Source organism: Uloborus diversus, chromosome 9, assembly GCF_026930045.1.
Source record: "Uloborus diversus isolate 005 chromosome 9, Udiv.v.3.1, whole genome shotgun sequence".
Taxonomy (NCBI): Eukaryota; Metazoa; Arthropoda; class Arachnida; order Araneae; family Uloboridae; genus Uloborus; species Uloborus diversus.
The window spans coordinates 84,752,871-84,770,217 of NC_072739.1; the positions used below are offsets into that span (position 1 = coordinate 84,752,871).

The 17,347-nt window shown below is 32.0% G+C and overlaps 1 protein-coding gene across 1 annotated transcript in view; it reads right to left on the reverse strand.

Moving 5' to 3' along the window:
- The window catches only part of LOC129230355 (disintegrin and metalloproteinase domain-containing protein 11-like), a 255,163-nt gene that overhangs the window by 13,700 nt on the left and 224,116 nt on the right, over positions 1-17,347 (reverse strand). The window contains 10 exon segments of the mRNA XM_054864752.1: positions 1,284-1,403; positions 2,858-2,934; positions 2,936-2,967; positions 5,594-5,708; positions 7,377-7,457; positions 9,000-9,095; positions 14,027-14,068; positions 14,070-14,099; positions 14,200-14,308; positions 16,840-16,891. Of these exon segments, the coding sequence (XP_054720727.1) occupies positions 1,284-1,403; positions 2,858-2,934; positions 2,936-2,967; positions 5,594-5,708; positions 7,377-7,457; positions 9,000-9,095; positions 14,027-14,068; positions 14,070-14,099; positions 14,200-14,308; positions 16,840-16,891 (754 nt within the window).

A 17,347-nucleotide genomic window follows, 5' to 3' on the forward strand; every position in this document is an offset into this window, starting at 1 on the left:
CTAATTGACTCATCATGTAAAAAATATTCTGATTCATTTTCTGCAAAATATATTAATACATATTTTCTTTACTATACACAAACACACTTTTTAAATTCACCGCAAATTATTACTAAAAATTGCAATACTAAGACAATAGATTAAAAATAACCAGCATATTGCCTAACAGTTCACATACTAATAGCTGAAATTCTAAGTTGCTAATCTGATAGCAAATTCAGAGACAAAAGTACAAAATTTTAAATTTGGGGGCTTTTTGTGATTTAAAGTTTTTGAGGAAGGCATTAAAAACATTCAAATTTGGGGAATCCCCCCAAAATTTCAGATGGTAATGCCAATCTAGTTAAAACCAGTTTAGAATTCCTCACGACTACGGCAATCATATTTCTAAAATTACAAGACAGAACAGGGAATCCTAATCTCAGGAAAGATGGTGAAAACTTACAACTACTGTTTATAAATTTTTAAAACATCCATTTTTATTGCTAGAAATATTGTTAGCAAGAATGGATTCTATGCACTAACAGTCATGTCACGGAACGTTCCTTTATATGTTCAACATTGGTATTACATTTGGTTCTCCTTTTAATTAAAACTGTTTTTACCTGCATATTGTAATGAAAAACAAAAGGGAAAATTTTTTCCCTAAGGTTTAACTAAATTGTTACTTTTCTTAAAAAACTGCAATGCCCTCAGTAAAATGACATCAAAAAAAGATAAACCATTTTCCAGCAATCTTTAAATAAAGCATTGAAATTTTTTCCTCTTTCTTCCAGAAAGATAATCTGAATAGGATTATCTTGCCCAAAAACACAAGCAGTACATTATGTCCTTGAGCTGCTTCAAACCTGTTTTATGATTCTGTATTGACACTTTGAATGCATGCCCACTAAATACTTCTCATGGGTATTAAACTGAATGAAATACTAAAATGGGGTAATATCTAGTCCACAATGACAGCATCCCTGCTGAACGATAGCTAAACCCAAACTAAACAAAGTCATACCACAATTATCATTAATTTTTACATTGAAAAATTCAGGTTGGTTATACGTCTATTAATAAACTTTGATTAAAGAAGAGATATAAATGAAAGCATAGAAATCATCGGGACTGTCCCAAAAGTAATTATCTACATAAATAAAACAAACGTAACTCAGTTTAAAAAGAACTTTCGACAAAGTTAAGGGAATGTATACACATTTTGTTGGCACCTTAGATGTTTGAAATTTTAATCTGAGTTCAAAATTCAATTAAAAATTTTGCAGAATCATTGATCATACTTGCACTCAAATTCTTGACCACCAATTGATACAATTGTCCTGGCATACTGTTTGTCTTTTCCAGCAATCATTGGAGTTCGAGACCCTCGCTGACATTGAAGAGAGCCGCATCTAACATTTCTGTTGGAGATAAAAGGAAATGTTTTGTAAGTGTTCATATATATTACATGATACCGAACCAGAGAGGAATTATTTTAGTCTTTTTTTAGGCAATAAAAATGAGTAATTGGTGGGATTTAGTAAATCAGTAGGGAGATTATATGTCTACAATTGCATTTTAGGTAGGACATAATAAAATTTGATCAGAAAAAATAAGAGCAACCGCTTGTGAATTTCATTTGCTTTTCTCCAAATTGATTAATTTTTAAGGACAAAATTGGATTTACTTCACACTAGAATCTAGCGCAAAACTAGACTCATTTTAAAAGGTGCTATTTTTAAAGAGAAGTCCCACAAAACAAGCAGTATCAAATTGCTTGTTTTGTTGGATCATGTCTCAATCGGAACAGTTCAGCTCATGCTGCCATTGCAACATAATCTTCTGAAGCACTACATCTTGTAAATTAATCATGAAGACAGTTTAAAACTTTAGCCAAATGCCAGTGAAAGACATTCAATAGCAAGATCTTGAATTTCTTGCAGTGATGCATCTTGGACTGAATACAGGGGTGCCCCCCTAAGATCAGGGGTGCACCCCCTAAAAATCATGAAGCCTCCCAAAAAGTAAAAAATACTCCTAAAACAAACCCCTCTAAAAATTTCAATGATGCAGTCCTGTGCCATGATCCCCTCCCCCCCCTTAGGTGGGCACCCCTGCTGAATATGTGCAAATTAATTTGAATTAAGTTCTAGTTAAGAACAAAATGCATAAGCTCTAACAACAGATCCTGAGTGGAAGAGTAAAATTTCTGCGAAGGACCAAAGTTTTTGAAAACATACCTTTTCTAAAAATTACACTAGTATTTTGAATACACTAATATTTATTTCTCTTTTTATTTTTGATTTAAAAAAGATTTAAATCATCATAGTAACAAAAATTTAATAGTTATGGTGGGAACTGCAGCTATACATTTTTTATACTTCAGCATTCAACAAAACTTGCTAAAATTATAATTAGCAACTGTTACATATAACAATTTTATATGAAGCAAAGTCAAAAAGCATTTATAGCACTTAAATTCATATTTATAAGCCAACAAGTTCAGAGTACTGTAAATAGAATGAAAATATATGCAGAAATCAAAGCAAAACATTTTTTGGTATAAATACTTATAAAAAAAAAAAAAAAAAAAGACAGAAATCTCTCTATAGACGAAAAACTATCCCCCATGCCAAGAACATAATATATCATTCTGTCATGGAAACAAATGAAATTAGAAAGTTGCCCCATAATTACATTCCATCTCATAGATAAGGAGACAATTTTCAAAAAAGTTTCATAAGTAATTTGAAATGGGCAAACATACAAAAAAAAAAAAAAAAAAAAATCATGCAAATTTAGATATAGGTATATTTTAGTAAAACAAGCAAAAGTATAATAAAATGGACTTAAGTATATCAAATGTAATACTTACTCTTCTGTACATTTTATAAAACCCCCTTGATTATCTGGCCCACAATTTCCATTTAGACTTCCCTGTGTATTAAACTGTTGAAAAACATTCAAACTCAGACTGTACAGCCCCTGTGGAAATTAGCTATGTAAGTTGAAAGCGGTACAAAGAAAAAGCATGCATTATTTCACATAAAAAACAATTTATCGATTGACATTCAGGAGAATGCAATAAATGTAAAGCTATGAAAAACAGATTGAACATCTGATTGATAATAAGGAAAAAGCTAAAAAATCACAAGATTTTTTGCAATTAATTGTAATTTAATTTATAAAATATAAGAACCAAAACATCTCAGAACAATTTCATTAAATGTTTGCCACAGAACATTTTATTGTATGCATGAGTTTCTTATTTAATTTTGGAAATAAAATGTAGAAATGTGGGTGTGTTTTTATGAGAAAATTGAGATGTTTCAGGATTATTCTAATGATGTCAAAAATGTTTTTTACAAAAAAAAAAAAAAAAAAACGTTTGTGATAAACACTTTGTAGAAAAAATAAAAAACAGGACAGACGTAACTGCATTTAATTAAAAGCCATGAAAACATTTTGATCTCAATTAGACGTAATACAGAGGGATTATACTGCCTTCAAATCTAAAGGCAGAGACTCAAAATCCAAGAGTTTTTTTTTTTTTTTTAAATCATACAAATTGAAACAATAAAGTAACAAACAGCAACAGACTGTGTCCCGTAGGCTAGACCCAAAACTTTGTACTTTATTCAAAAATGATCTTTTTTTATGTAACTACCAGTTCCAATGAGGATTTATAAAACGAAACGTAAGCATTTTATTTAACTCAAGTATAAAAAGAATAAAAGTAAATGGACAAAAAATCCACAGTTTGTATAATAGCTTGTTTAAAAGCATCACCACCACTTTAATAACCTACATTACATTTTTTGTAAAATAAGAAGTGGAAGTTTAAGTTTTATACTAACATGACAAAATTTTTTACATGAATTCAACTCTACAAATTTTGTTGAATGAGTAAAATTCATACATGATCCAAACTACAATGCCATTATAATATCATACTATTAAAAGCATCACTCAGTTTTTCAAGGAAAATAACTTGTAATTGAGGTTCAAAAGTCACATCCCACACAGCTATAATTAATATCCCAACAACTGTTTGTTTTTTAGCAATTGCTTCAGTGCAAGCAACAGATGATAAGGTTGTTAATAAATATTTGTACCATTAGCAACCTTGAAACTTAAAAAAACATTACTCTCTTAAAGCAGGACATTAATGTACTAACTGGCATTCAGTGTTCTCTTTTTGTCCTATCCCGATGAATCACGGGTAGTGCAGGTGCAGAACACCCTGTAGTATCCCAAAAGAGGTTTACACTATGGCAGTATCTAAGGTAGGAGTCTTCACCCACCAAGCGGATCTTTTACAAGAGCTGCCAGCGAACAGATATTTCTTGCGTGGGATTTTGGAAAATATTGCGGGAATCACACAAACCTGCATCCTAAAGTAAACCATGGACCCAAATCAATATCAATAGAATATCAATAGTGTGTCTTTGTTTCATTAGACAACAAGGCATGGCAGAGGTCTCCTTTGTAGCATTCGTAAAAATAAACGTCCTCAGTATATTAAGTCCCAACTTTCAGCAAACAGGCCGAAAATTCATTAACCTCTGTGTGGCAGATCGTGTCAACTCAATGATAAACCCCATGGACTAGACCGAGTATACTCCGGCTTGCCGCCAAAAGGTTAAACTTTTTCTGTGACATATTCTTGTTTTAAAGAAATCTTTGACAGGATATAGTTAAAATATACTGATTTATAAATATAAATAATCTTTTAGCGGTAAATAAAACTTTAAGAAAAAGAAATATGCTTTAAAATAATCATACACAAGAAGGAAAATGCTAAATATCTAAAAGAATTCAAACAAAGCTGCAAGTAAAACTCAAAAGAACTAAGTGTTGAGCCTCTGGTCTAAAGAAGCTCTTCTGCCCTTATATAGAAGTTTGGTAAGACCTCATTTGGAGTAAGCTGTTCAGTTTTGGTCTCCTTATCTTAAGAAAGATATTAATGTATTGGAAAAAGTTCAAAGGCGGGCTACAAGCTAATAAATGGACTTTCTCATTTAGACTACGATTCCAGGCTTAAAATGCTAAAAATATAGAGTCTTGAGCAAAGAAGAGACCAAGGGGACATGATTCAGTTGTTTGAATTTATTAAAATTATGTTACGGGACAGAAGTTTAGCACTGAAGGGGTCATTGTTTTAAGCTATTTAAATCTCAGGCTAACATGGATATTAGGAAAAATTATTTCAGCAGGGTAGTGGAACCTTGGAACAGCTTACCGGAAGAGGTGGTAATGAGCAAGGGAGTAGATACTTTTAAGAGGGCCATTGATCTTCACTGGGGATTGTAAGTTGACCTGGACCAGCCTAGCTGGGCCCAGAGCCTGTTGCTGGTCGTCACTTTTGTATTTGTATTTGTATACCTCATACCCAAGTTATTTTTGATTTAAAATAAAAGTTTTAACAAACATTTAGAATAGTCTGTAAGATAAATTTCCCACTCAAGTGCTACCCGAGAATGAAAAGGATATCACAGAGTCATCACTGAATATTAAATAAACAAATAATATAAATGATAAAGAGAAAAACTATAAAAACATATCAATAATAACTATTATTTGAGAAATATAAACAGAATGAACTGATTACCATAACCCCATAAATATTCACATTGGTCATCAGGTGTTGGGCAGCTACCATGAAAGCAATATCCTCCACCTTTTTTGCAAGAAACACCATTTTTCTTAAATAAATCTATTGGACACTAAAATTGAAATTAAGACTTCAATTTAAAATTCATTGGTAAAGCTTCAAGCTTATTATGTTTTACAAATACTGGCAAAAAGATATGCATACAATAAAATTAGTAAAAATTACCATATTACAATATTATTTCCAAGAGCCCAAATTAAATTTTTTGAATTTGTTATTAAAAGAATAAATGTTTTTAATGAGAAAAGAAACAGAGCAAAAATAAGTATACATGTGGGTTGTAGAGAGGTGAAAATTATAATATTTCCATTCCCTAAGTCAGTGGTGCCCAACCTTATATTTTACCTGCGGACCGCAACTCATATTTAGATTTTTCTCGCAGGCCAGCCAGATCACATATAAAATTTTAAAACATTTAAATTTTTGCTAAATACCATGGCAAAACACAAAAAAATAATGAATTCTACACACTAAGATTTATTATTATCATTACTTGATGATTTTTCTATTAAATTCTGCTTTCTAGAAACCAATTTCTAAATATTTGGCTCCAGGAAGCTTGTTGAATTTGATACGCTCGTTTTTTGAAAAGTGACAGATAAAGCAGAAGATTATTTGCCTGCGGAAGCAGGGTCCGATTAAGATATTAGAGATTGCTAGGCGAAATACTTTTTCAAGACTCTCACTATTCGATATTATTCATCTGTTACTAAGGTACACGGGTGATGACTTCAGAGGTACAATAGTAATCAATCACTTTATTTAAATATTTATTGAGAAGAAGGGTCTAGAGCACCCGAACCTTACGTAAGTAGAAGAAAAGAGGAGTAAAAAAATCTTCCTAATTGGTTTTCATAACATTAATTGTCCTTCCTTTTTTAAATAATAAATTAGAAATCAATTAGAAATCAAACAACTAAAGTGGATTTGGGAGCACCTAAAAGTCAGGAGCCTTAGGCCACAGCCTAGTTGGCCAATTTTTTAACTAGGCCCTGCCTGGAAGATTCAAAAATCTTACGTAAAAATGAAAAATTCTAGGAAAGCAATTTTTAACTTTACCAATAAAGTTGAAGAAAAAACACAGCGTATCAAACATTTACAATATGGGAGTTTACAACAGGCTGTAATAGTGAAATAATATGCTGCTTTCTCTCTGTTCCAATAACTTGCGATCCCCTTTGAACAAATTTCGGGGGGAGTTTTTCCCCTACTTGCGAAAATAAATTCTAGCCCTTGTGTAAGATTATATTAATGGCCTAGTGTTAATTAGGCCGCCACTGATATTATCATAAAGGATTGGAACTATATGTTAAGTATCCTTATTTAGACAAGATTTAATACACCACAAAAAAAAACCTATTCTCTGTTCCTATTCTGATTTGGCTATCTAAGTAAATAACAATCATAAAAACTTTTTTAAAAACTTATAAAATTGAAAAAAAATGAAAAATTATTCAGAAAAAGAAAAAAGAAAAAATGAAAACCCCCACAATTTTTAATAAATAGTATGATAAAATAGGTTAAAATATTCATTAAAATAAGTTTTTAAGTAATAGTTTTAAAACTTAAGATATTTTTGCTCAGGCAGTATTTTTGTTATTTTATTACAGGATTGTTTTTGAAATTTCAGAACAATAATATGAACACAAGGGGATGTACAAGACATTTAAATTTTTAACTAAAAATGAGGATAATGTAACAAATTGTCAAACATATTTACCTGACCCTCTTTCCCGTCGCAATATTCTGGAATATCACATTCTGTAGCAGCAGGACGACACATATATCCAGAATTCCGCAACTTTAAAAAAAGAAAAGTAAAATTTCAATAGTTGCATTTTTCAACATAAATTTTGTTAGAAGTATGTATTGTAAATATGAACACTATTATGATGTGGCTTACATGAAATGCGTTAAACAAAAAACTAAATATCTTTTATTTTATACCACTCATATTGTAGATATCTGTTCTGGGAATAACAAGAAAGAGCTTGGTTCAAACATTATAATTTTAGACAAAAACTTGGAACAAATAGCAACATAAATTTGGAATAAAATAGTATAAGGAAATAATTTGATGACAATTTTTGCTCCAAATCAGATTAAAGCAACACTGAAATAATCCAACCAGAAAAAATACACTAGGACTGGATAATTTGTTAACTCACGAAAATTAAATGGGGGGGGGGGGGGGAGGAGAAATGCATTTTTGGAAACATGAAAATGGAAGAAAAGGATAAATTCGGATGATTTAAATTTGTTTCATAGATTTCTACCTACATTAAAAACAATTGAAACCAGGATGTCTATAGAATTTTAAATTGATTTTTGTGACAAATAAAAAAATATCAGTATCTTTGCAGGATACTGTATTTTTTAAGCAATAAAGAAGCTGCAATGTGACATTGTAAAGCTGCCAGTGTGACCAATTTTATATTTTCAACAAATTTGACCCCATCCTACACCTTTATTATGAAGTGTCACTCTTCGTCTGACCCCTCCCATTGACACATATAATGCTGTTCTCCTAAGTATATTGTTGTAATAGAATGTGTGAGGTCACACTTCTTGTTACTCCTCCATCTCTTTGTCATAGCTGTCTCAATTTCAAGAACCCCCTCCCGATCCCTAAAGCATGGCATCATTTGTGGACAACCCATTTTTGTTGTCTCCTGACAAAGGCAATAGAGTAAGGGGCTGCCAAGGGTGCCCATATGCAAAATTTTAAGGGGGGGGGGGGGGGAGCTCAGACATTTTTTTCAGTCATTCAGTCCCATTTTCCCCATGGTTTAGCAGGATACTTTCCCCATATAAACCGATTCCAGCACAGATTAGAGTTATTAAAAGTTGACCTTTTTAATAATTTATTCATAAATTACTGAAGAAGAAATGTTTTTACATTCTTGCAAAGAAGTACTAAAAGCAAGGAAGTTCTAATTTCAAAAGAAGGGGGGGGGGGGGGCTTTTGGGCCCACACTTGCCCTCTATATGGGCACCCTTGGGGGCTGCTATAATTAGATTTCATATATGCCTTTATATAATTTCAAAGTATAAAAAAGGTTCATGGAAAAAAATGAATAAAGCCAATTCACTCAGAAAAAATTGTCAATTCATACAAATTAGAAAAATAAAATAGAAAAATAAATAAAATAAATGCATAAGACAAAAATAAATTACATTTAAAAATCAATTTTTCTTCGCATGATTGCAAAATATTTTTTCTTAAAAGAGCAATTATTTCCATAAATACTAATTCAGAAATTTGTGCTTAACTTTATGAATTAAATTTATGATTTTTAGAAAACAATTAATTCCAAAAAAAAAAAAAAAAATAGTAACTAACTTTACAATCTTCACAACATGGACCCATTGAGCATTCAGCCTCAACTCTCAACTTGCAGGTGATAGGATCACAACAAGGGTCAGAATGCATACATTCCTAGTTCGAAACAAAAAGCTTTAAATTAATAATTCAAATAAATATGCCAATACACACAGATATGCACATAAAAAATCTTACAAATATGCGATTAGTGCATACAAATCAATATATTCAAAATAAAATTTTGTTCAAACAGAAAAAATGATTATCTGATATTAAAATATTGTCTATATAAAACTGCAATCAATTTTTCAACAAAGCAAATAAAATATGAGCAATTTCAAATACAAATACAAAAGAGGACGACCAGCAACCGGCTCTGGGACCAGTTAGGCTGGTCCTAGTCAAATTACAATCCCCAGTGAAGATCAATGGCCCTATTAAAACTATCTACTCCCTTGCTCATTACCACCTCTTCCGGTAAGCTGTTCCAAGGTTCCATTACCCTGCTAAAATAATAATTTTTCTTAATGTCCATGTTAGCCTGAGATTTAAATAGCTTAAAACGATGACCCTTTGTCCTGTTTTCAGTGCTTAACTTTAGCCCAGTAACATCTTTCATTTTAATAAATTTAAACAACTGAATCATGTCCCCTCGGTCTCTTCTTTGCTCAAGACTGTACATTTTTAGCCTTCTAAGCCTGGAATCATAGTCTAAGTGAGAAAGTCCATTTATTAGCCTTGTAGCTCGCCTTTGAACCCTTTCCAATACATTAATGTCTTTCTTAAGATAAGGAGACCAAAACTGAACAGCATACTCCAAATGAGGTCTTACCACACTTCTATATAAGGGCAGAAGAACTTCTTTAGATTTGTTTTAAATAGATCTATTGATAAACCCAAGCATCTTATTGGCCTTGTTACTAGCATTGCTGCACTGTTGGCTAAACTTTAAATCCTAACTTATTAAGACCCCCAGATCAGTAACTTTGTCTGCCTGACTAATGACTGAACCTTGCAAATAATAACTGGTACACTTATTTCCATGCCCTAAATGTAGCACTTGACATTTCCCAACATTAACAGCCATACCCCATTTATCAACCCACTCCGTAATATGATCTAGATCCTCTTGCAGCTGTTTTGCTTGTTCTTCATTTTCTACAGTCTCCATAACTTTGACATCATCAGCAAAACAATTCATGTTCCCAGAAATATTTTTGTGAATATCGTTCATAAAAACAATAAACAAAACAGGCCCTAACACTGATCCTTGAGGAACCCCGCTTAAAACCTCACTCCAATTAGAATAATTTCCCCTTACAACTACCCTTTGTTTCCTTCCGGTCAGCCAGTTTTTTACCCAAATGAAAGTTTTCCCTCCTATTCCTATATCAGCTAATTTGCTAAGTAGAGCAACATGCGGTACCTTATCGAAAGCTTTTTGAAAATCAATGTAAACAACATCTACAGGCTTCTTATTGTCTAAAGCCATGGTAACTTTGTCATAGAAATGTAATAAATTAGTTGCATTTCTATTGGTATTTTATTTCAAATGGTATTTTTGTATTCAACACAAGCTACACATGCATATTACAAGAACAATTTTTGATCAAACTTGTGTTAATAATTCCAGGAAATTATTATGTTAAAAAACTTACAAATACAAATGTGACGACCAGCAACAGGCTCCAGGCCCAGCTAGGCTGGTCTTAGTGAGTTTATTAGTCCCCAATGAAGATCAATGCTGACTCCACTAAAGTAGTAATTTTTCCTAATTTCCAACTTAGCCTGAGATTTGAATAGCTTAAAACAATGACCCCTAGTCCTGCTTTCCATGCAAAAATTTAGCCCATTTTGATAAATTTAAACAACTGAATCATGTCCCCTCTGGCTCTCCTCTGCTCCAGGCTATACTTGATTTGACATTGTTAAATAAAGCACAGTATTTTCTTCACTCATACAATATCATCACAATGGATCAATCAAATAATAAAACCTTTTCTTATTAAAATTGAAACATGACAATGACTTTTATGAACCAAATTAAGAAGCTTTTGAAACAAATGGAAACCAAAGAACTGTTAAATGTAGGAAAATATAAATTTTTAAAATCTTATTTGGACATTCCATGACTTTAGACCATGAAAACAGTAAAAAAGTGCAAGTTCATTTACACACCTTAGAAGTTATAGATCAAATTCAGAATGATGCTGTAGGTTTTTAGTTATTTTATGAAATTTTAGTTTTATATTATAAAGCATGGGTAAATATAGAGAATGACACTTTCAAATTTAAAAAAATGTGTTGCCTGTCCAGCTTGGGGCAACCCTGTAGAAAATGAAAGTGCTTTGTAGTTTTGTGCACTCCTCAAAAAATCAAGACCATAGTCAGTTTTTCCTTAATGATATATGATGCGTGGATGTTTTCCAATTTGAATATACTCAAACCTGTTTTTGTGCGGAGTATGAAAATTTCAATCAGATTGGGACTCAATTGACGATTTTTTCCCCCCACGAGTGTGAGGTAGTATCTTTAAGTGACGACAGGGATACCCTGATGGGAGGTCACTGTGACCTCCCAAAAATTTTCTCATTCGGGAAATTTTGTCTGACTATTTGGCAAAATTATCATCACTTGGTTTGTTTTGATTTCCTTTAAAGAAGTAATTCCTAGTTATATAATAATTTTTTGGGTTATTTTCTATGTGATATTTTTTTTATGTGGTCCCTATCCACCGCATAATTTTTTTTTTCAAACTGTGTTGTGAAAACTTTTTTTTGTAGCTACTCGTAAAGTTTTGAACAATTTTTTTTACCATGTGATTTTTTAATGCGGCCCTATTTGCTGCACAAAAAGATTTTTGTGCACATTTTGTAAAAAAGTTCAAGTAAAGGGCCAGGAAATTTAACTTTATGGCTTTATCCCCCTTTAAGGGCATGCTACAAAAGAACAGTGAAACTTCTACAGCAACCACCTCTATATAGCAAACCACCTCCATTAACGACTACTTTTCTGAGGTGCCGATTTTCCCCCCGTATATGACTAATCCTAAAAAACCTCTGGGAAGGACCATTGAAACCTCTCACAACGACCGGCAAATCGTAAACCTCAGTATTAAAAAATATAGGAATTTTTGATTGAGAAAACTCAAAAAGATAGAGACAACAAAAGAAAAAACAATAGAACAAGTTCATACCAATTTTCTCATGTTGACGAAGGTGGAAAGAAACCAGAATAAGATAATTATCATCTATTCTCCCATTAAAATCTATTCTACTGTGAGTTCAAATGTGTTCCTTTCTTGCTCTCTCTGCTTTGAATCTCAAAAATGTCACAAAAGGAGGGCATTGTTTTTCAGACCTTTGGGGAGCTAAGGTGGCACATGCAAATCTCAAGGCAAGTCAAGCGTGCGCCTTTCATTGAGGGAGATTGATAAGAATAGAACTTCGTTTAAAGGTTGTTTCTTGGAATTTCTTGGTTGTTTACGAGAGAGGGGGTTGGAAGGGAGCATTCCTAGTTCATCAGAGTGGACAAAATCTATTTTTCGTGCCCTTGACTAGCTCAAGAATTGGTTTCAGTGAATACATCACAGTCAAAATTTTGAAAAAGCAAGTTTATCGAATGCTCGAGAAACATGTGGAAGTCGTGAATTTATACGAAAAAGGAAAATCAGAAAGGAAATTAGCTGTAAAAAAATGTTTCTGTCTTTCAGGCACACAGAAATCCGATGAGGAAAATGAAAGTGATGAAAATGCGGAGTTGAGGGATACTGTACAACCAAAGCTGTCAGCACAATAAACTCTAAACAGAAATAGATAATCTTATCTTGTACCGTATTACCCCGCATTATCCGGCATGCCAGAAAAAAGCGAAGTTGACAAGCATGCCGGGAAATTCGAATTTTCCGACGTTCCGGATAATTCAAGGTTTTTTTTTTGCATCGAAACAAAAGTAAATTTCCCCATTCAGTTCCAACCAGAAAGTAAACCACTGTAAGGAAAGTAAAAAAAAAATCCCAAAAGTAACCTTCTTTCAAAAACAAAAATGTGTATTGTACATAATATCTGCTTGTTATTTATGGTAGGTCATAATTAAGGTTTTAATTATATGCCAATAAAGTAATCAGTTGAGAAGCAATCATTGTGGCTGCGATTTTTGCATAATTTTTTTTAAATATATTATTTTAGTTTCCTTCAAGATAGGTAAGTTTAATTTTATTTATTGAATAGCTATGGTAAATTCTTTAGCACTAGTTTAGGGACGGTTACTTACTGCTTAAATGTTTGCTTACTCAGTTTTAATTTAATTTTATAAAATTATTTTATTACTATACAATATTTTTCTTGTTAAAATAACAAATGACTTTTTTAGTAAATATTTGAACAAAATTAAACTGTTTATTTATACTACTAAGATAAGTATAGGACTTACATTCATTTTTAAGCTGAAGATATAATTTTTATAGTATTAATTTTTTTTTGTAACCTCGCATTTTCCACCATGCCGAAAAGGACCAGACAAGTGTTATTGAAAATCTGGTGACCCCCCCCCCCCCCCAATTTTGCGGCATGCCGGATAATGCGGGGCTATACGGTACTAATAATGACATATTAGTAATTCATTTTTGCAGCTGAAAACTAAACTAGAAACTAAAGTTGTTTTAGAAAAAACAAAGAATCTGAAGCAAACAAATCTCTTCATATATTTTAAAGCTATTAGTTTTTTAAATAAAAAAATCATGTAAAAAGTATATTTTACATTTAAAATTTAAAAAAAGTTTCTTTATTTAAATACATTTTTATTCATAATGTTCTTGTTTAATATACTGCAGGAAGAAGGTAAATAACAACTATGGTGCTATATTTGCATGTTAGAAAAGGACCTCTAAGAGCGACCAACCTCCATAAACGACCACTTTTTTCAGGAACAGAGATTGGTCTCTCCAGAGAAGTTTCACTGTAGTTGTAAAAGTAAATGAAAAAAATATTTCACAGGAAATTGTGATTTAAATTATTCTAAACATAAATATTTTGACAATAATATACCTCAATGCTTCCACAATCACATTCTTCTCCTTTTTCAATTAAAATTGTTCCCACAAGTACGAAAATCTTCTAACTGCAACCAGAAGATTTAAAATATAAATTAATCAATAACTATGACTTTCTCAAGCATTTCTTGCATGCGATCAAAAATATATATTTGTAGTTTTAAGTACCTGATTTGGTTTGTTAAATAAACAAATTCCATGGCCAATTCGAAGAGCATTTATATAATCTTGTAAACTACATGTTGAAAAATGATATGGCTGGATTTTATTTACTCCTCTGAAAATAGAAGTTTATAAAACTTTAAATGTGTGAAGAAAAATAACAACGGATACAAACTTTAAATGCACACTACTTTCAGCACGTCCAGAACCAACAGAACTGAGTTGTACCGAAAATGATTTTTGAGCAGTTTCACTCCACACTGGTTTGTAGAGATCCCCCCCCCCCCCCCCATTCAAAATACAGATACAAATGCTTTTCTACATAAACTCATAACTTTGAGAAAGCAGCGCGAAAGTCAAAGACAGTGGTGGTCTTACATGTTTGGGGTGTCCTTCTCTGAATTTTTGGGGAATTCCTTAGAAATGGACAGAACTACAGAAATATTGTACACATGTTTTTTTTTTTTTAATCCCCTTAAAAGCACTTATGTCATTAGGCCCCTCACAATTGGGACTTGAGAAATCAGTCACTGGTCAATGATGAACTAATCAAAAATTGATAATAAGGTTCAAAAGCATGAATTCTAGCTCCACAGCTCGGTAATTTAACCATTTTTCCATGCTTGGAATACTGGAGCAAGACTTGAGACAAATATTTAACATGATAATCAACCTAATTTCTTGTTCAAGATATATATATATATTATTTGGAGGTCTTATTACTGAGCAAAGGGAAGTCAGTGGCAAAATTTAAAATTTGGATATAACCAGTACAAATAGTAGGGCAACCTCCTCCTCTGTCTTGGAGAAAGAGATAGTTCTAGTAGCCCTAGTAGGTGCAGCTGCACAGCATGATTTAGGGGGGGGGGGGAATGAAAGCCTACCTAGGACATTATCTTCAAACATGTTTTACTGAAAACTTGGAAAATGTCCACTGGCATCCCTTTGCTTTTCGCTGCCTCATATGATAAAAGTGCTTTTATGATAAAAACAATATTCAGTGCATGAATGTTTTTATTCTGCTTTTCAAACTACTACATTAAATAGTGAAATAATCAATTCATACAACAGTCTGCCAAAATTTATTTTTTGCATAACTGCTATTAACATGCCTAGTTGCTCTTTGTCACTATCTGAGTCAACAGCAGTATCTTGCAAATTTTGGAAGAATGTGACTTGAAAAAACACTCATACTTGAAGACAAACCTGATGATAATTCTTATTTTCACTTTATCAACAAGTTATTTAAGTGAAAATGTGTCCTTAACACTCGCATGGTAATGGAAGACTGAGGTTGTTGTCAAGTGGGCAGTAGTTCTCTGTTACAACTGAAGTATTGATTTTATACAATGCTATGGAAATATTTACATTAGGTTCATAGCAACCAGGCAAAACTGAAGCTTTTTACGATTCAACAAAAACAAGGGGCGCCCATATGGGGGGGGGGGGGGGCTCAAGCCCCCCTTAGAAATTGGAATTTCCTTGCTGTTAGTACTCTTTCTTTTCAAAAATGTAAAAACATTTATTCATCAGTCATTAATGAATAAATTATTAAAAATTACAAATTTTAATAACTTTAATCTGTTCTGAAATCGGTTTCCATGGGGAACTTTTTCCTGATCAACCATGGGGAAAAACATCTGACCCCCCCCCCTTTAAAATTTTGCACATGGACGCCAATGATCAAAAATACAACTAAAATTATTAACACTAGAATTATGGGAGGTGTCATTTTGACTCTAAGCACACTTTTTTTTGTTAACTTTTTTCTATTTTCATAAAAAGCTTAATCCTTCCTTCACTTTTCCTAAATAATGGTGTTGTGTAGTAATATAATGTTTTCAAGAAAATATTATTTTTTTAAAACTCAAACTAAAGGGTTTTTACCTAGAAATGTGGGCAGCTGTCATTTTGACCCTTTTGAGGAAAAAAAAAATAAATACATTTACTGATGCTGAAACAGAATGCATGTTGGAACATATCACTGGAACAACTTGAAGCATTCATAATACTTTTGTTTAAAAAAAAAAGAGCATTTGGGGTTAGTTTCTGAAGTACAACTTAATGCAACTGAATCAGCACTGGTTCATTTTAAAGGTATTTTAAATTTATTTTTACACACTTCACTTTATGTCCTTGAAATCTCTGAATCCAGTAAATAAATTGTATTATTACAAACACGTTTATTTTAAACTAATTTTTACAAATACGTAACATTATATAGAGAACTATGCAGGTTTCTTTCAGAGGGCCAAAATACCCCCCCCCCCCACCCTCCTCCCTCACCTCCCCTGTATTTCTAGCTATACGATGACATCAAACTATTAAATACATTTTCATTTAAAGGGTGCAGAGATTTTAATGATATAAAATGAAGTATGTAAAAAAAAAGTTTAAAATACCCTTAAATAACCAGCGCTGATTCAGTTGCATTAAATTGTTTTCCAGAAACTAGTCGTAATGCTCTTTTTTTTTTTAATTCGAAATTTTTTCTAATTTTTACAATTATGTAGGGAATTATGCAGGTTTCTTATCAGAGGTTCAAAATGACCCCCGCCATATTTCTAGCAATATGAAGATGGCTCTAATTCTAGTGTTAATAAAAGAAAACAATGAAACAATTAGAAACAAATAAAATTTTCTTACAATATCGTTTGGGCCATGATGCAACCCCACCAATCTTCACATTTACAATCAGCTGCAACAAAAAGTAATAAAAATTTAATAACAAAATTTAATACTGAAACTCATTGTTTAAATAGCACTTATTTGAATTCATGATCGGTTTGCCTTTATGAACATTAGATTCTCTACTTTGAAATTAATATATGTCTTTTATGCATAGTGCCTTTGATGTAACCAACGACAAAAGATAAATTTTTGATAAACTAATTTGCGAGAGTTAAGTATATGTATACAATATCACATAAAATCTGGTGATGAGAAATTTATTAGAAATAGAAACATATGCTACTAAAGCCTTTCATTATAAAAGGAATATTTGCTAATGAAAAGTATCTTAATCCAAAAAGCACTGAATAAAAAATTATGACGTTCTTACTTTAACTTTTTTACTACGGAACTCAACCACAAAATCAAGATGAGATAACTTATTCAAAACTACTTTTAAAGAGACAGGAAACTAATATATGCA